The 20,381-nt window shown below is 48.6% G+C and overlaps 1 protein-coding gene across 1 annotated transcript; it reads left to right on the forward strand.

Moving 5' to 3' along the window:
- The first annotated feature begins 113 nt into the window (after window positions 1-113).
- Window positions 114-13,341, forward strand: cacng3b (calcium channel, voltage-dependent, gamma subunit 3b). Its single transcript, XM_084677938.1, has 4 exons — window positions 114-324; window positions 9,477-9,560; window positions 11,436-11,576; window positions 12,825-13,341. Exons 1-4 carry the CDS (start codon window positions 114-116, stop codon window positions 13,319-13,321), a joined length of 933 nt encoding a protein of 310 aa, XP_084534064.1. The 3' UTR covers window positions 13,322-13,341.
- The last annotated feature ends 7,040 nt before the right edge of the window (window positions 13,342-20,381 follow it).

Raw genomic sequence — 20,381 nt, forward strand, 5'->3', positions numbered from 1 at the left:
CGGTTGAACTGTGCAGATTAAAGCCCTCTAGTGCACTGTCCCTTTGAGGGCTCCCGCTCCCGTGAGTGAGTGGATTTAACGGTTCGTGTCTCAGTGTCGTGACATGAGGCAAGATGCTAATGTGTGACAGAGGTGTCCAGATGCTCGTGACCACGGTAGGCGCTTTCGCCGCCTTCAGCCTGATGACCATCGCAGTCGGTACCGACTACTGGCTGTACTCGCGCGGGGTCTGCAGGGTGAAAAGTGCCAACGACAATGACACGAGCCGGAAGAACGAGGAAGTGATGACCCACTCGGGGCTCTGGCGGACCTGTTGTCTGGAAGGTACGTGTCTATGTGTGTGTGTGTGTATGTGTATGTGTGTGTGACCGCGCTTCTGTGTGTATGTGTGAAGTATAGCCTGTCAATTCTGTGCAGTCAACCCTGTTAGTTATTAACTCCACCTCCTTTTTTCTCCTGCTCTCTCTGGTCACTCCACTCCCTGCAGTGGTAGAGGGAGCTGACAGACCTGCTACCTGACAGGTTATGGGGTCATTCAATGCTAGGAATGTTATGATGAGTAGGGCTTATTGGGCGACTGTCATATACAGTCAGCATTATTTAGCCTGAATACCACGAGGACTCTCCCCCCGCAAAGCCAATCAGTGCCATCACCATGTTACACCCCAGACTGGTTACTAAAGTATCTTAAAGGTTTTCAAATAACGTACTACTTTAACCAAGCTGAATGTGAATTGTGAAACACACTGGCCACCTGACACATATGGTGGCTTCGAGTCAAAAGCTTAAAGTATTTCAAAAGGGAAGCAGGGCAGAGAAGTGGATAAGAGCGGAGATGGGGACAAGAGAGAAGAGAAAAATAGGAAAGGGGGGTCGATAGGTGAGAAAATAGACAAGGGCAAGTGACAGGCGAGAGGAGAGAAAAGGATTGAGTGAGCGAAAAGAGAAAGTTGTCACGTACGTATTTGACCCTGCTGCACAACTCCATCCAGTCCACCCGTCTGTGTCTTGGTGGACCATTAGCTAAACATAGATACCAGGTACACATTTGCAGAGTGAGAGAGAGAGAGAGAGAGACAAAGAGTGAGAGAGAGAGAGAGAGAGAGAGAGAGAGAGAGAGAGCGAGTGTGTGTGTGTGTTGTTGAGCAGGGGGTGTTGTCCGGGGCAGTGAGACATAACCATCTCATTCTGGGGGGTGCAGAAGGCTATTACAGACCCAGATGGTGCAGGTATGGGGCATGATTTCACACACACACACACTCTCTCTCTCTCGCTCGCTCTCTCTCGCTCTCTCTCTCCCTTACACACACACAGCCCATCTGATTAAATGGATAAATAGACAAATATGCAGAATATTCCCAAACCTCTAAAAAACCACAGCTGTGGGACTATTCTGCTCAGTCAACCCTGTGTGACACTACACAGTGTCTGCACACACACACACACACACACACACACTCTCTATCTCTCTTTCTCACACATGCACACACATAAACTGTCCATCCCATAACCCCACACTTTCTTTCTCCTCCGTTTTTCCTCATTTTTCTCTGACCCTCCTTCTCTTGTCCCCTTATTGCGTCCCTGCCTATTGTATCATTTATAATTAGACAGGACATGCCTGTTTCAGACTGTAGTACATCTGCCTTGCATCTGAACAGGGCAGAAGCAAGAGGGAGAGCTCACATATGTAGAATTCGATAAAGTACCGAGCACTCATGCATACAGTACATACCGTTAATCTGACAATAGCTTTGCCGTGTTGGGGTAAAGGGGAGATAGAGTGAGAGGAGAAGGCACAGGATTGAGAAAGAGATTATAGGGAGGGAGTTAGAGAGAGCGGATAGGAGAGGAACTCTGGGAAATGTAGTGCACCAGAAAGGACTGTGGAAGTGTCCAATGTGATCATGTAAAGTTCTAGTATGTGTCCTTGTCGTCGAGATTGGTAGACAGAATATAGTAGAAGTTCTGATGAAAACAGGATAGAGGTTCGTATAGAACATGGCAGAAGTTCAGATAGATATAGAGAGTAAAATAGAACTTAGTGCGTGTTTTTACAGTTTTCAGACAGAACAGAGTGGAGGAAAAAGAGGTTGGAGGTGGTTTGTGAATGCTTGCAGGAGAGACGGTGGGCTGGTTTAGCCGGGTCTGGAGGGACATGACTATGAAGGTGTGGGGAGAGTCCCTGCCTGTGTCTGTGTAGGTGGATGCAGGCTTCCTGTCTACCCTGGAACACCGTGGAGGGGTGAGAAGTCCCGCCTCCTGGAGATAGACAGATGAGGAGAAGAGAGGGAGAAGCCAGAGAAACAACGCAGAGATGGGAAGTATTAGATGGAGGGAGAGAGGATCACGGATGGAGAGACGAGAGAAGAAAGGCAACGGAGAGCGGTGGAAGGAAGGATGAAGAAAGGGGTATGAGAGCTAGAGAGGCGGCAGGGGAGAGGAAGAGAGAGAGAGAAAGAGGGATGGAGAAAGGGAGACAGACAGAGAGATGAATGTGGTCTGATGTCAGTAGCAGGTGCACCTCTAGGGAATGTTTGTCCGTGCCAGGGACAAACGACCGCCAGGGAACAGAAGGAGGGAAGGAGGGAAAAGGATGGAAGGACGAGTGGGGCGAAGGGGAAAATAGAGGTGAGGAGCGAGGTGAGGAGGGGACCATTTCCTCGGGAGAAGAAAATCCATGAGGATCTGAGAATGGGAATGGAAACGACAGAGAAGGAAGAAAGTGTGTGTAGAGATGAAGAGAAAGGGAGGACGGAGAGACAGCAGGGATGGAGGGATGGGGATGGAACGAGAGATGGGACACAGAGGGATGTGTGGGGGAGAGAGTAGCAATACAAATATGGAGGAGTGAGGCAGAAACGGGGGAGTGATGGAGAGAGATGAAGGAAGGAGGGAGGACCCCCGCCCCTGCCCCCCACCCCTCCCCGCCCCCTGTTGTGTGTGCATCCAAGCACAACCTGTCTCCTCTCCTCCATCAGCAATCACCCTGGAAACCAGCCTCTCTATTGCCTTTTATTTCTTCTCTCTCTCTCTCTCTCTTTCTCTCTCTCTGTCTCTCTCTCTTTCTCTCTCTCTCTCTCTCTCTCTCTCTTCTGCTCTCTTTTCTCTCTTGTTCTCTCTCTCTCCTTTCATCCTGCCTCTGTCCTCCATCATAACGAGAGATCAAGAGAACGAGAGAGGACAATAGAGGGTTAAGTACAAAGTGAGAGGGGGGGTGTGAGGAAAAAAAAGTGAAAAAGGTATGGAGAAAGGGAGCTAAGAGTGAGAGTGTGAGAGAAAACGAGAGCTATAGAGACAAAGGGTAGGAGAGAGAGAGAGAGAGAGAGAGAGAGAGAGAGAGAGAGAGAGAGAGAGAGAGAGAGAGAGAAAGAGAGCACTGGAGAGGGGCAGAGAGAGGGAAGCACACTCACCCACACTAAGCTGTCAGAAGAGCTCTGCAGAAACAAGCAGTCCAATTTGCTCTGCCTTTCTACCCCTTCCCTCGCCTCTCTTCCTTTCTTCCTCTCCTCCTCTTCTTCCTGCTCTCCTCTCACTGCACTCCAGTCTTCTAGTATTCTTTCTTGAGGCGACATTCATAGAGTACATGAGAGAGGGTCTTTCAAGAGAACAATTGTGTGATGGTGCATAAGTAGGTGTATGTACAGTATGTGCATGTGCTATGTGAATGTGTGTATGTGTGTGTATGTGTCTGTGTGTGTGTGAGAGAGACACAAAGCCAGACAGAAACAGTGACACATACAAAGACAGAGACATGTGATTAGGTACCATTCTCATCAGAACTGTTCTTTGTATCGGATGCCTGTAGGTACCCATTATCTCTGCTTGCTATTTTGTGTTCTGTAGGACTACAATTCCCATCATCTCGGCATGCTAATTGAACATTTGTGCTAAATGGTGGAGCGTGGACCCACAGAACATTTGCGATGTAAACACAATATGGTCGCACAGGTGTAAAGCACTCACCTGAACTGTGTGCGACTGTGGGTATGTGTTTGTGTGTGAGAGCCTGTGTGCATGTGCATACGTGTGTGTGTGTGTGTGTGTCTGACCGCGCGCGTGTGTGTGTGTGCGTGTAAGCACACGTGTGTCTCGGCCAGCCCCCCCCCCCCCCCTCCCTGGTCTCCAGTAATGGAGGAAGTATGTCAGACCTTGTTGCTACATCCTTGAAACCCTGTGTTTTTTTTTTTTATCTCCAAGCCAACAGAAAGGAACAGAAAGGGGGTTTTCTGCCTGGCTGCGGCTGGGAATGAGGCAGAGGAAGTTGAATAATTAAAGTGTGTTGTGCGTTGCCGGCCCTCTTAGAGGCCCCAGCCGTTAGTCACGCGTTTGGTTTGGTGTTTGACTTGAACGCTCCCGTTTAGCATGGGGACTTTGGGTCCCGACATTTTTCGACACATATTTGAGTGTGTGTGCGTGTGTGTGTGCGCGTGGGCCCCTGCGTTTGCATGTGTGTCTATGTGCGTTGAGCCGTCCATGTGTACGTTGCGTACAGTTCACGTGAGCGCGCCACCCCCGCTGTGCTACATGTATGATGTAGGCGTGGTGAGCAGTAATGTGGTGGGGGGGACCCATGTAGGGAGGACTGAGGCTGTGGCCTCAGTAGGATCACTGTCAGTCACGCTGATCCCCGCTACCACGCATGCAACGCACTGTGGCAAAGACGTCTGCATGCATGTCATCTTCGAGGAGTATGCTCAGGAATGTGTTGTGTGTGTGTGTCTGTGTGTGTGTGTGTTTGTGTACAATGTGTGTGGGCGCATGTGTGTGTGACAGTAGCAGCACTGTGAACCCAGCAGGAGAATGTAGACCACAGTGACTCACGCCCCCCCCACTCTCCCTCCCATCCCCCACCCTCTGTCCCATCATGCTTTGCTCTCTCTGTTGCCGATCCTGCCCTCAGGCCACCCTGACCTTTGTGAGCCAAATGCCTCCTGATGGATGCTCCCACCGCGTGCGTGAATGTGTGTGGCCCTGTGTGTGTGTGTGTGTGTGTGTGACTGTGTGTCAGTGTTGCCATCAACACTCGTTCAGTCACACCAAGCCACAAATGCACACAATTACACGTACACACATACCCACAGTGGTGGACGAAATCAGAGACAACAGGGTGTTGTGACATATTTGTCCCCCTCGCCACATTTTGCCTGTGATGTCATAAATGTGTGACGATGGTCGCATCGAAATAGAACAAATTGGTTTTAAAAATAAATGTTGGCAGAGGGCTGTGACTTGCTGAGCCTAATGTGAAATTTCATACTGTCACAAACATCTTCTAAAATAGCTACGACAAATTACAATGCATTTCATATACATGAAGACATGCGCAAGGATGGACCATGCAGATATGCATATTATGTATTTAATGCATGGTCCATCTTTGCAGGTATGCATATATATATATATATATATATATATATATATATATATAGATGTATGGGAGGGCTTAGGAAGACTGAGGAAAGAAATCAAGAGTGACGGAGAGAGAAGGATAAAGAGAGTGTGCACTTCTACAGGCTCTCTCTGGACATAGCTCATTTGCATTCACCCTCATCCTCTCCATGTCTGTGCTCTGTACCGGTGCACTCTTTACAGCTTGTAACCTCATTCACACACACACGCGCGCGCACACACACACACACACACACACACTTTGCCGTTTGCACACAGGTGTTGGCTACAGCCAGTAACCACATTCAAATGAGCTGTCATGGACATTAATAACATCATTGAAGTTGGCCGTTATAGGGGCTCTGTACAATCAATCACCTGCCACAGCCCACTGACCCCATAGACCAGACAGAGGAGGGAGGGAGGGAAGGGAGGCACTGAGATGAAAGATAGCAAGAAAGTGAACAACTGAAGGAAGAGGGGGGGGGGGGGGAGCACGATAAAATGGAAGAGGAGGAGCGTCCAGATGCGTGTCGATGCAGAGACACGCACCTGCCCCCCCCCCCACACACACACACACACTCAGACACACACAGTTTGGCGTATCCCTCCCACATGAGAAAACGAGGGCTTTAATCCTGGGTAAGACTGAGTGATGACCTCCTAACCGTCCTCTGACACTGGACATAACTATCAGTGACAGGGCAGGCAGACCTCACACACTCCTGACAGGAGGGAACACGCACACACACTCGCGCACACACACGGTTGTTTAGCACAGGTCATACAGGTTTGGGCTGCAGTGGGAGCGAGGGGGGGGTGGGGGGGGTGGGGGTCTAGTCCGGAGTGATAAAATATCTGCTGCCATAACACTTACTTAGGACAGACAATCTGCTGGTGAACAGGGCCAGCACACACGCGCACACGCACACATAATTGCATACACACATGCCCACTCACATATGGGTAGACGGATAACAAGCTCACAAATGTCCATTTAAATAAGATGTGTGTGTTTGACTGTGTTTGCGTGTGTGTGTGTGTCCACTGATAGACTGATATCTCTCTATGAGAGAACGCTGGCAGGCGGCTTGGCTGGCCTACATATCCCATCCCTTCCCCCTCTTCATGCGCAGATACACACTCACACAGACTCACACACACACACTCTCTATGCATGTACGCGTTTTCATCGAAAACTAAATGAAGCATGTGGCTGCCTCAGAGAGTGTGTCTGTTGCGGATGTGCGTTTGTGTGGGTCTGTATTTTCAAAAGAGTGGCGTGTGTCTGTGCCTGTGTTTGCATGTGTGTTTTTGAAAGTGTCATGCTGCCTCTCTGTGCCCATTGGGCCTTTCAGGGCGCTGGTCTCCATGATGTCATTGCTCAGTGAGTCAGATCCACTGCGTTTGTTCATGATTCTTTCCCTCATCACAGGGAATTCTGGGTAACAGCAACAACAACCGCTGGGAGACAACATCACAAAGAGTCTGACTGTCAGACAGATGGAGTTGCAGGACAGGGAGATGATTATTTGAGCTGAGAGGGTTATGATGAGGACCCTACATCTCTGTTAGGTCGGGCCTGCGTGGTAGACAGCCAGAGTTCCTCCTCTTAGTCTCTCACTCTATCACGTGAACAAACACCATCATGTTGATCAAAGGCTGGGACCACATAACTCTTAGTCCAGTCAGCCCGGTGAAGCATGATGTAAAATGAATACAGCAACAGAAAAATTGTGGGGGGAGAGAAAGAGGGAGGGAGAGAGACAGAGAGAGAGAGATAAGAAAAGAGAGAGAGAGAGAGAGAGAGAGAGAGAGAGAGAGAGAGAGAGAGAGAGAGAGAGAGAGAGAGAGAGAGAGAGAGAGAGAGGGAGGGAGGGAGAGAGAGAGAGAGAGAGAGAGAGAGAGAGAGAGAGAGGGAGAGAGAGATACAGAGAGTATATTCCTTGCCAATAGAGTGTTTCACAGCAGTGGTGTCAGACAAATGTTTGCTTCTTCAACGTCTATTTTCTTCTCGCCCCCACACACACACACACACACACACTCACACACTCACATGTAAATAAATATTCCATCTGATCCCTCATAGTTCTCTTCCCTGTAGATTCTTTATCCATTTTTCCTCTTTCTTTTATTTATCTCCCACTTCTACCGGTTCCTCTCATCCTATGCTTATCCCCTCTTCTCTTTCATCTCTCCTTACTCCTCTCGCATCTCGTCTCCGCCCTCCCCTCTCTCCCTCTCTCTCCTCTCTCCTCTATTATTTCTCCTCTCTTTTCCCCATATCTCCTCTCTCTTCTCTTTTCTCCCTCTTCTCTCACGCATCATCTGCTCTCTGTTCCCCTCCACCCCTCCATCCCTCTATCCCTCCATCACGCCATTAGCTGCGGAACAGCAGCTCCCCCACAGAGGAGACTCATATTTTTGAAAGGTTCCCAGGATGCCTGTAGTCAATAGGATCCCACCTTACTGTGATGGATGAGTTGACCTGGGGGACACGCACTGCCTTTAATGACTGTCTGTGTATGGATGAGTGTGAGTGTGTATAATGAGAACTGGTGTTCATAAGCAAGGGTTTTAGAATGGCAGTAACTCATGGAGATCGGGTCATCCCACTAGAAGTCACGTGACCACATGTTTTTGTTGAAACCAGTAATGCTCCTTTAAAGGGGAGGTGGGGGGGGGGGGCGGGGGGGGAGGGGCTGAGGAGGGTTGTCATTGCCCACTGAAATATGCGAAATATGCCTGTACCATTGCCACATGAACGTGTGTGTGTGTCCACTCTGGCGTCAGCTGTTATGTTTTCAGATAAGGTGTGATGTAGCTCAACAACCAGAGAGTAGTCATGTATCTCTCCGGGTTCTCTCCTTCCTTTCGCTTCCTCTTCCTCTATTTCTCCTTTCAACTTTCATCCTTTCCTTTTCTCATACTTTTTCTCATCCTCTCCTTACCTTTTACCCTCTTCCTCTTATCCCTATCTCCCCGGATCGCCCCCGTCTCTTTCCCTTTGGACCTATGTGCCACTCTCCCTCTGTATACCAATGTCTCTCTCTCTCTTCTTTCTCTCTCTGCCTTTCTCTCCCTCTCTGCTTTTCTCCCTCCCTCCCTCCATCTCCGCCTCTCTCTCCCTCTCTCGGTTTCCCCCTGTGGAGCGAAGCACGGGAATGTGTGAATGGGACTGAATAACAGGGTGGGAGCTAAACTGCAGGCATGCAGAGAAAGAGAGACAGCCATGTTTGTGTGTGCGCGTGCATGTGCTCGCGCGCGCGTGTGTGTGTGGAGGGATTAGAGGAGGGATGACTCATTCGTTGCCTGACTCACTGCTCCTCATAGCATTCACAAGAGACCTGATCTCAGTCAATACAACACACACACACACCGACACACACACATACACACCGACGCACACACTCACACAAAATCACACGTGCACAAACACACATGCACGCCGACATGCAGTGGTTATAAACTCGTGTTCTAGGTTAATTAGTATGTATCTCTGGTTTGTATACGAGTGCGTGCGCATGTGTGCGTGCGTCTATGGCATATGTGTGTGTGCGTGCGTCTATGGCATATGTGTGTGTGTGTGATGTGTGTGTGATGTGTGTGTGTGGCAGCTTCCCTGTATGCTGTGTGTGTGCTGGGTGAGATAAGGCTTTTCATTAGTGTTTCCCACACACAGCCTCCGGGCAACAGCTCTATCCCTGATCATCTGTCATCTCAGCCACACAGCCCCGCCAAGGGCTCACTCTCTGTGTGTGTGTGTGTGTGTGCACGCGGGTGTACGTGTGTACGTGTGTCTCTGTATGCCTGTGTCCGGGTGTTGCATTTGCGCATGTATACATGTGCGTGTGTGCGGCAGGGAGATGCGGAAGCGAGCGTGGAAACATCCGGCGCGTCCGGGCAAGGAATTCGGAACCTTCACATACAGCATGGAAGTTCGGCTTTATGAGAACAAACGACAGGGATGGCTTTGAAGTGCTTCGTCGTGGGCCCTGACACGACCGTGCTGTGTGTTTGGGTCAGCCCCTCTGTGTGGCCGTGAGCTGCACGATCGGCAGCTAACTTGTGTGTGTGTTCTGCAGGGACGTTCCGAGGGGTGTGTAAGAAGATTGATCATTTTCCAGAGGATGCAGATTACGAGGCGGATGCGGCGGAATACCTCCTCCGTAAGTCTGACACACACCACACACACACACTCACACGTGCACACACACACACCTGCGCAAACGCGCGCACTCGCGAGGACACGGACATAAGCACACGCAGTGACCTCACAGTGAATATATGCTGAAGCACTATTATGCTGAACACACACACTCACACGTGCACACACACACACCTGCGCAAACGCACGCTCTCGCGAGGACACGGACATAAGCACACGCAGTGACCTCACAATGAATATATGCTGAAGCACTATTACCCTGGTACAATGTCATGTTGACTGTTCTTTCTCCTTGTGGTATTGTCGTTGTGTTGAACTCATTTGCCGTCTTACATATGGTGGCCTGTCATGCATAAGACCCGCTGAAGTTAAAATAGTCAAACCAGAAAGGGGGAGGTGCGTAGAGCAATAGAGAGACAGAGAGCAAGAGAGAAGGCTTGAAAGGGAGAGAGAGAGAAAGGAAATTAAAGAGAGAGTCATAGCCTGGGAAATTAGGTTGTTGTTTAGGGGTAGAACAAAGGATAGAGAGAAAGAACAAGACCAGAGAGGGAACATGGCAACAAAGACACACTGTAGTGAGGTAGTGAGTTAGAAACAGATGGGACAGATATGGAGAGATAGGGTAAGACATGGACAGAGAGAGAGAGAGAGAGAGAGAGAGAGAGAGAGAGAGAGAGAGAGAGAGAGAGAGAGAGAGAGAGAGAGAGAGAGAGAGAGAGAGAGAGAGAGAGAGAGAGAGAGAGAGCAAGAAACCTAGAAAAATAGACTAAAAGGTGGGTTAGGGTTAGGGTTAGCCAGGGGGAGGGAGAGAGAGATAGGGAGAAATATGGCTGTTGTTTTGCAGCAGTGAGATCAGAGGAGAGAGCAAACACTGGGCAAACGCCTCACATCCCCAGAGGCAGCCAATCAGAATACGGAGCCAGGGAGTGAGCCAGCCAATGAGAGTAGGGGACCCACTGACCGGCATTTCATACTGCCCTGGGGTGTGGGCCATGGGGGCAGGACTCGACTCACCACTCTCTCAGCACTGGCCACTGGAGCAGTCAGTCAAACGGAGGATGTTTGGAACAAAACGAACAAAACAAAGACTTGACATACATAGAAATGTACAAAAATAGTACACAACCACTATAACACAACCACACGCATACACACATAGACACACAGTACATTTATACACACAGAAGCTGTTATTTTGCTAGCTGGCCTGATGCAGATCAGGACTGAGACTGGAGCCCAGAGGTTTGGAAGCCTTCCCAGACATCTCAAATCACTACACCGTCCTCTCCCGGCTCTGTCTCTTTCTCTCTGTCTCTTTCTCTCTGTCTCTGTTTTCTATCTCTGTCTCTATCTCTTCACTTTCTTTTGATATCTCCGTTTCTCTCTCTCTTTCTCTGATTCCCTCCATGTCTTTCTGTCTGTCTCAATGCCTCACTCCTCTCTCTCTATCTGCCTTTCACTATGTCTCTATCTCTCTCCCTTTATATCTTTGTCTCTGTCTTTCCCTCTTTATGTTATCTATCACTATCTTTCCATCTCCCTTTTAACTAATGGCTTTTTTCGGTTTCGTCCTCTCCTTTCCTGTCCGTTGCTATTTGTCATTTGGACTTGCTTGTCTGTCGCTCTCCACGTCCATCTTCTCCTCTCCCTCTCTCCCTCCAACTTTCCATTCCATCTCTTTCCCTGTTGGAGACAGAGGGCCGTACAATGTTCTGCATTCAGACTTAACCAAGCGTTCACTCGTCAGTATTGTGTGTGTGTGTGTGTACGTGTGTAAGAGCCCACGTACACACACACACACTATAGCTCTCCTTTGATCTCATAAATGTGAATGCCTGTGTGTGTGTCTGTGTACGCACGTGTGTGTGTGTTTCAGGAGCTGTGCGGGCCTCCAGTATCTTCCCCATCATGAGTGTGGGGCTGCTGTTCATGGGGGGGCTGTGTGTCGCTGCCAGCGAATTCTACCGAAGTCGTCATAACGTCATACTCAGCGCCGGAATCTTCTTTGTCTCTGCAGGTGAGCTTGAGTGTGCACATGTGTGTGTGTGTGTTTGTGTGTGTGTGCGCATGAGTGCGTGTGTGTTTGTGTGTGTGTGCCTCCCCATGGCAGGGCTGAAGTCAGTGCGTTGAAGACAATGTAAAACGTGAACCCATGGGGTTTCTAAAAAACGTGGTGCGCTGAACTGTTAGAGACTCCTATCACACACACACACAGACATACACACACACACACAGACTGGTTCAGGTAGTTTTTCTTCCCTCACTGGCCTACGACTTTATCGGATCTCCAACACTGCTCAGTGACCCTGAATTGCACATGGTCTACATTTACATCCCTCCACTGATAGACTGTGATATCAATCCCATGACTCCCTGGGGCATGCTCACTCTATTGGCTGCTTCCCCCTCCTCAGCCAAACAAACAAGCAAGCAACATGGCCGACTGTTGATTCGTTTGTGCTGTTTTGGCCCTCTGTGTGTGTGTGCGACTGGGGGAACATGTTAACCAGATGACTGCGCTGTTCTAATATTTGCTGAAGGACCCCATTAGGCGTCTAAAGCACACCAATGCGCCTGTCTAAAAATCGAGTGTGTGGAAATTGGACGTGACGCCCGATTAATCAATCAACAAGAACACCATGAAGTCGCTGTAATAGTGTGTCGGTGTACACAGACACGCAAACACACACATACACACATACACACACAATCCTCCCAGATTCACACTCGCAGTCACTTTCTTTCACACGATCACATACAACACACTTGTACTCACATGCCATCACACACACTCACACAAAGCACTATAATTACTGTTCAGTGGGATGTGTTGAGTCCCATTGGGTTTTGTAGTAAATTCATGAAGCCAAATTGGTAATTATTTACCACTATATGCTGGGATGATGCGGGCTAATTAAAGCAGCCTAATTGTTCTTCTTTTCTGTGTTCCACACGGCTGCCGAGCAGTGCATTGTGGGTAATGATACGGAATGAGAGAACCCAGCTGTGTGCAATAACCCACTACCACCTCTCTCCTCCCTCTCTCCTGACACATTATCTCTCTCTCTCTTTCTCCGTCTCCAATTCCTTTTGGGCTGTCTCCATTTTCTATCAATCGCCCCTATATTTCCATGGCTGACTCCATGTCTCTCCTTCTTCTTCTTCCTCCTCCCCTTTCTCTGCAATTGATCTCGTTCCTCTCTCTCTAACCTCTCTCTCCACCCTCTCCTTGCCCTCCCCCGCCCCTCCCCCCCCCCCCCCCCAGGCCTCAGTAATATCATCGGCATCATCGTGTACATATCCGCTAACTCGGGCGACCCCGGTCAGAGTGACAGTAAGAAGAGCTACTCCTACGGCTGGTCCTTCTACTTCGGTGCTCTCTCCTTCATCATGGCCGAGATGGTGGGCGTGCTCGCCGTGCACATGTTCATCGAGAAGCACCGCAAGCAGCGCGCCAAGTCCCGTACCGAGCTCATTAAGAAGTCCGCCTTCAGCCGCATCCCGTCCTACCGCTACCGCTTCCGCCGCCGCTCCAGCGTGCGCTCCTCCGAGGCGCCCAGCCGCGATGCCTCGCCCCTGGGGAAGGGCGGCTACACGGGGCCGGCGGCCGCCGACATCTCCATGTACACCCTGAACCCCCGCGAGGCGGGCAGCAAGGCGGCCATGGGGGCGCTGCTCAACTCGGAGAGGGAATTCCTGCAGAGCAGCACGCTGACCAAGGACTACGGCAAGGACCCCAACAGGAGAACCACACCTGTCTGAGGGGGGCCGGCCCCATTGGTTGAGAGGACTGAGGCGGGAGGGAGAGTTTAGAGGGGGCTGAGGCTGCGCGGGGCAGGGTAAGGGTTTAGGGGCGTTGATGAACTCTCGGTCCTGGGAGGGTGGGGGAGTCAGTGGGGAGGTGGGGGGTGTTTCTGTGGTCGCAGGTGGGCTGTCAGATCAGGTGCAGCTTTACCTTTAGCAAACTAAAGGTGCATTCTGAAGCTTTTTATTCAAAATATAATAGTACAGAGCAGGCCTGGTATTTGTTTGGGTGGTGGAGAAAAGCTACAGAATGCACCTTTAACCTACAGGGAAGTGAAAACATATCTGGAAAAAAAGGTTCAGGGCACCTACAGCCAACACCAGAGCACGGTGGGATCTAAGGTCAAATGGTCGAGAGGGACGAGGGGGTGAAAGACTTGTGAGGACTATGAACTACCATCTTTGACCCCTGCCCCCCCCCCCTGACCTTTGACCCCAGGACAGTAGCAGGGTGGGGTTAGCACAGGGAGCACTAAGGAGCTTCCACCTGTTTCTATACCAGTATATTTAACTGAAAATCTAGGCGTTGGCCAGAACAACTGACCTAGGGTCAGGTCTTTATGAAACCTCTGATAGTGAGGACTAAGGTGGGGTGGGGGGTGGGTAATCTGACCCTAGGTCTGTAAGTAGGGGCCACGTCTACCTTTACTATATTTAACTCTTTAGATGGTAAATGTTAGGTCATTGGTGCTTCCTTTTACTCTACTCCTTTTTCAGTCACTTTTTACATTTCTTTTTCACCTAAAAACCTTTCAAAATACCAACCATGTTTGTCTGCCCTCACCCGTCATGCCTCAATCAGTCCCGTCCCTCTCCCCTCTCACCGCATCCCTCACCACATCTCTCACCCAATTTCACTTCGGACCTTGCCCCATGCCAGGGATTACTTTGATAAAAGTCACGGTCCTATGTCTTCTCTGTGTCACCTCGAAAGGAATGAAGTATAGTCATATTGGTGGTGGAGGACTGGGGATGACTTCATTTGAATCCTTTGTCACCACGGACGTCACACAGGTGACAATTTGATGTGGTTGAATCCTTGCTTTCACCAATTCAGTCTTTGGAGAACAGTGTGTTAGTGAGATACTGTAATGCAACCCATGATAAATGAAGGCTGCACATTTGTATTTGAGGGAACCATTTTCATTCTTCCTTTGAAAATATTTCAGTGTAATAAGCTGCCACAACCTTCACATCTCTCTCTTTTTCTGTCACTCACAAACAATTAACCTCAAACTACTACTAAGTATAATCTTAATTGCCCCCTTCCTTCCTTTCTTCCTTTCTTCGTTCCTTTCTTCCTTCCTTCTCTCTCTCTCTCTCTCTCTCTCTCTCTCTCTCTCTCTCTCTCTCTCTCTCTCCCTCTCTCTCTCTCCCTCTCTCTCTCTCCCTCTCTCTCTCTCTCTCTCTCTCTCTCTCTCTCTCTCTCTCTCTCCTCTCTCTCTTACTGCCAGTGTGTCTGTCTCCCTGCCAGAGACAATCAGTCTGAACACAGACCCAGACCGGACCATAGCATCACTCACAGCCACACAGCTCCGCTCTCTTCATCACCGCCTGTCATGCACACAAACACTCACACACACACACATGCACACGCACATACACACACATCCATATACAACTTCAACAGTGTCATGTGTCATACATGTGTAAAGAAAATGATGCCCTATCTGACATCCAGAACGCTGTACACATTATTTGATCATCTGTCATACATGCAGAGAAGTTCAGTTAAATTATATACATGTTTACATCATTCATATACACATAAAGATACTGGAGTCTGATCTTACCTTGCCAGGGAAGTCTTCTGTCTTTAGTCTCAGTCACACAAACACTTCTGGCTCTGTATGTGTTCAGGTGTTTTGAAGAAAAACACAGGAATTAGTCAGGACATTAGTGACATCACTGGATGAGAGAAAGGCATGAGAAAAGATAGATGAGAGAGAGAAAACATAGAGGAGAGAGAGAGAGAATTTGAGCACATTTGGTAGAATTCAGTCACGGCGTCCTGTCTGTGTCTTCAGAGTGTTGAACATGAGAGTCGAGGAGGAGGAAAACCTACATTGTTTCATTTACCTGAGCCGTTGTATAAGTGAAAGATGAAACAATACTTCAGTTGCTACAACCTACCATGATAATAAAGCTGTTTCAAACTGTGACTTGCTGGCACTCTGCTCCGCTGTGTCCTGCCGGTCCACTTGCCATAACGGAAGCCTACAAATGGGCAGCTCAACCTGCTAAGTCTCCGTGTGTAAATATGAATTTTGCAGGCCCCGGCAGCAGCCTGCCGTCCAGAGTTGGAGTGAAACAAACAGTTTTTTTTTCTTCCGAAGGGCTTTTAATTTTTAAAGGACATGAGCACACAAGGGCTTTTATCCGCTCCACGCTGCAGTAGTTACCATGGGGGTTTGGGATGGGGAGGTGGGGGGGGGGGGGGGGGGGCTCAAAACACATTTTGCACAGGAACAATAGTTTTTAACCAGCTGAATAAGTAAGTACAAATGCTTTATGCAAAAGGACTATCCACAGCCTCGTGGGCATTTTAATGTGTTCCACTCTGAAGACTATTCGCCCTCTACTCTAGCAGGTTAGGCTACGTTAGTTAGGGTTAGCTTTAGGTTAAGGTAATTCAACTCTGTGAACTCCTGACATTGGAAATGCTGTAATATTCTCGAAGTTTCACACTAGACTAGTTGCATCAGCATTCGGGTTTCTACTTAGAGGTCATTTAATAGGGGGGTCAAAGTAAGGGTCAGAGGTTACACTACCATTCATGAGCCATATGCATTGACTCCAGCCATTCATGTCACAACCATCAGCTTCCAGCACTCCGCCCTTACTCTCTCTTTGTGTGGCCCATTCTCACAGCACCTTCTAACCTCCAGGTAGCACACTACATCTGACCAGAACCACACTGGACTGCTTCACAGGAGTGCACTTTGAGGTGCTGATTGAGACACAGCCTGTTCCTCTGCTTATGCCATAGTGCTTTGACACTCATCCCTAGATAAATAATCACAGTATGAATATTCTAAAAGGTGCAATTTTTTCTGAGCTTACCCAGCTCAGACCGGCTCGGACTCCTCTGCAGTTGGAGCGGGTTTACGATGGGGTAGATTGATGTATTTGTACTGCTCTAGTTTCTTTTCTACTCTGTGTGGTCCGTGAGTTGTGTTGTTTTGATCAGTTCTGAAGCTTCCCCAGAGGGAACAGAGTAGGGGAGGGGGAGGAGAGGAGAGGGGGAGGAGGAGAGGAGAGGGGGAGGAGGAGAGGAGGAGGAGGGAGGGGTGGGGGGGGCGGCCTGGGCACTCAGCTGAACTTAAACGGACGGTTGCCTCGCCTCACTGATGCCAGAAGTCACTGTTTGTCCACGGGACACCTCACATTGTGGACCACACGTCACGTGTGGGCCCGGTCAGCACCAGCCTGGCCTGGCCCCAAGCACCACGCCTCTCCAGCCACACTGACAAACCCTGGCCTCGAAAATCACTGTGTGAATTCTGGGAAATCATCATTATCTGCTTATGTGTTTCTTAAAAGAAGAAGAAAAAAGGGAAATCATTGTGTTTCTTAAAATTCCTCTGTGGAGTTTCCAGAACAATGATCAAGCCCCATCAGCCATGGACTAAACCCTGATTCACTTTGAGAGATGAGATTAGACTGAATTGTTCTGAACACACACACACACACACAATACACATCATACATGCTGCCGCATCTCGTCCATGCACCCAGTGCCTGCCTCTCCTGCCTTCAGACAGGTCCTAGATCAGCCATGGAGCTTCCACATAACCTCCTCCTCATCTGGACTACCTGTAAGGACTGCACTGGGATCAAATATTCACATTCAGAGTTTTCTCCGGGCTTGTCTTTAGGCAGATGACTGTACTGAAATCTGCTCTGTAAGGACTGTTCTGGGATCTGCTTGAAGGCCTCCAGTGTTCCCCGTTCCTACCGGACCTGGCTGAGAGCGCTGATCCAGGGTCAGAGGAGGGGGCTCCAAGGCACAGCAGTGGCCCCCTATGACAGCTGGTCCCAGGTCAGCTCAGGGAGCTTCCAGGGTCACCTCTAAAGCCAAGCAGTTATTTTGAACTGACCTGAGGACTGTTACACACGAACACGACATTGGTTTTGGGCATGAAGTTACCCTTCAACACAGATCTAGGATCAGAGTCAACTATCCCAGAATCCAACCTTAACCATTGAGGGGTAACTGAAAAACTGACCTCAGATCAGTGACTAAGGGGAACTTAGTCTTGCTCCATGCCATTGAGCCAAATCATGTGATACTACACACAGATACTTACAGACAACCGCACACATACACACACATACACACACATATAGCTGACAGCTAGCCAGTTCACTGTATGAGTAAATCTCCAACAAACAGCAGTCCAACTTCAACACATGCTGTGGAAAAGCACACTTTTACTTAGATATACATATGATGACATATATGTAGAGAGAAATAATATTATATACAGTATAATACTTAGAAATAATAAAAGAAAATACATTTTAAAGGTGTCTGCAGTGTTTTTGTGTCCTCTCTGTTCTGTACTCCCTCACCTGTTCACGTTGTCCCTAACTGTTAATCTCTCTTCCTCCTCAAAACAACACACACACACGCACACACACACGCACACACATGCATGCACGCAGGTTTTGCCCCAATTTTTGTATCAACTAAAGTGTCCATTATTTTGCATCTGTTTCTCCAATGATTACACCTCTCCATTCCTGCCCAGGTGAGTGGGTGAGGCGAAGGGGGAAGGGAGGATGAGATGGAAGGCAGGAAGGAAAGATAGATAGCGACAGATGGGATTCTCTTTGATTTCTCCTATTTAAACAATTATTCATGAGAATGAATTCATGAGAAGAGCGCTGTGACTTATACCGTTTCTTTTAGAAAATCATGCCATCTCTCTTTTCCTCTCTCCTCAAATGACTACTCTCACCAATTGTGTTTCTTTCCTGCGTGTGTGTGTGTGTGTGTGTGTGGGGGGGGGGTGCTACAGTAGGCTTAGACATTTAGAGTCCCTCATAAATATTCATGAGAGTGATGTCACTACTGGAACATCAAAGTATCACAGGGATTAGAGTGAGAAGTGGGCGGAATTACAGCAAAACCTAAACCCTGGGTATCTAAACTACTATGAAGTGGTTTCTCTTTCCTTCTGTCTTTTACTTCTTCTGCATTTCTCTTTTTTTTCACCACCGCGTGTGTGTGTTTCTCTAGATGGCTAGATGGACACTGCTGAACCCTGAGGTCAGACTCGGCTCCAGAACGAATTAAATGGGTGGGCATTTTTTTTCACAAGGGGGGGCTCGCATTTACAAAGGATGTATCAGAGTCAAGATATGAGCAGACCTACATATTCTGCAGGAAAGTGTAGCCATCTTGATATTTCATTTATAGCCAATGCCAGTGTTAAAGGGTTATTGCTAGTTAGTGTCAGTTAACTATCAGATCACACGTTTTAAACCAAGTAGGCTAATAAAAAGGTATTGTAATGAAGCATTATAGAACAATTCATGAATTAATGCATTATTTTTAAAGCGTCATCATATCAACTCAGACAGAATTATGACATACTAATTTATATATTTATATTTTTTGAGGGGGCACGCCATTCCATTCACTGCCCGTCAATATCCCCCCTTGGAGCCGACCCTGCCTGAAGTTTGAACTAACAGAGGAAACACATACAGTAACTAACACAGGGTGCAAAAACAGCATCTGGCAGAGAGACGCGGGGACGTGTCATCCTCTGCAAGCTGTCAAACCGTCACCTCACACACACACACGCACGTTGTCAAGTTGTCTATATACCATGATGGATAAGGCCAACACCTGGACACAGAAACATTGGCAGGCAGACAGACCTCAGATACTAGTCAGTGTATGTATGTGTGAATGTGTGTGTGTGTGTGTCGGTCCCAGGACATTGCTGAAACATCTGTCTGTGGGTGTATGAGGTTCTGAGGGAGGTCTGCTCCAAGCTTTGATCCCAGTCAAACCTCCAGTCAAAACAACCATTCAGGAATGAAAAGCTATTACTGACTCCACCATCTAACCATCTTACCCCACTCTACCTGCAACATCATTACACATAAGTACATTCATACATATGTCCATACGCTTGTGCACGTGTGTGTATCTGCAGGTGGCATGTGTAGCAGAAAGCTGTCACCTGCTATGCACCATGTAAAGCAACCGTTAAACAGGAAGTGACACCGTCAGGGGAAAGTGTCACTACAGAGAGAAACGCTTCCTGTGTGATGGCCTGACTTGTGGTGACCCTGCTGTCTGTGTCCATCTACTCATGCATGCACACACACACACAAACACACACACAACAGGGTGGCTGATTCCCCATTGAGATGCCGGCACTGTTGGTATGACCTATGAACCCCAGTGAGGGCCATATGTCAACCCCTTCCCATCATGCCAAGCATCCACAAAAACACGGAAACTCTACCCTTTGGTCACTCGATCAGTCGACTCACTCTCTCCCTCTTTCTCTCTTTCTCTTACTCCCTCTTTACCTCCATATTTCTATTTTCCTTTCTATTGCACATTACTTCTCTCTCTCTCTTACGGTTACACATCACTTGGTGTTTGGCCCTTCGCTTAAGGGTGATACCAAATAGGATTATTTCAGATTGGTAAAAACGAGATGGGAGATCAAGAGAGATAGAAAGAGAGAGAGAGAGTGTGAGAGAGTGAGAGAGTATGAGAGAGAGAGAGAGAGAGAGAGAGAGAGTTTGGCAATGATTAGTCTCTTGGGACTGGGTCTCAGGAGGATGGAGGGTGGGAGAGGGGGGGGTCTAGACCCAGGTGTTGTCCCTCAGGGGCATTAGCGGTGGTGGTGTGTGTGTGTGTGTGTGTGTGTGTGTGTGTGTGTGTGCGTGTGTGTAGTTGTGTTTGGTTGGAGCTTCTCAATATGCCAGGCTTCTCACGCCTAATTATATTTCTCTCTGCCCCTCTCACTTTAGATCTCTCTCCCCT

This window comes from Hypomesus nipponensis, chromosome 17, assembly GCF_054491055.1.
Source record: "Hypomesus nipponensis isolate SF chromosome 17, ASM5449105v1, whole genome shotgun sequence".
In the NCBI taxonomy this organism is placed as follows: domain Eukaryota; kingdom Metazoa; phylum Chordata; class Actinopteri; order Osmeriformes; family Osmeridae; genus Hypomesus; species Hypomesus nipponensis.

Excerpts from the sequence above, each read along its gene's own strand:
- cacng3b (XM_084677938.1), top strand. The coding sequence starts at position 114 with ATGCTAATGTGTGACAGAGGTGTCCAGATGCTCGTGACCACGGTAGGC. Across the intron at positions 9,561-11,435 it reads TGCGGCGGAATACCTCCTCC|GAGCTGTGCGGGCCTCCAGT; the intron begins GTAAGTCTGACA and ends TGTGTGTTTCAG. Across the intron at positions 11,577-12,824 it reads AATCTTCTTTGTCTCTGCAG|GCCTCAGTAATATCATCGGC; the intron begins GTGAGCTTGAGT and ends CCCCCCCCCCAG.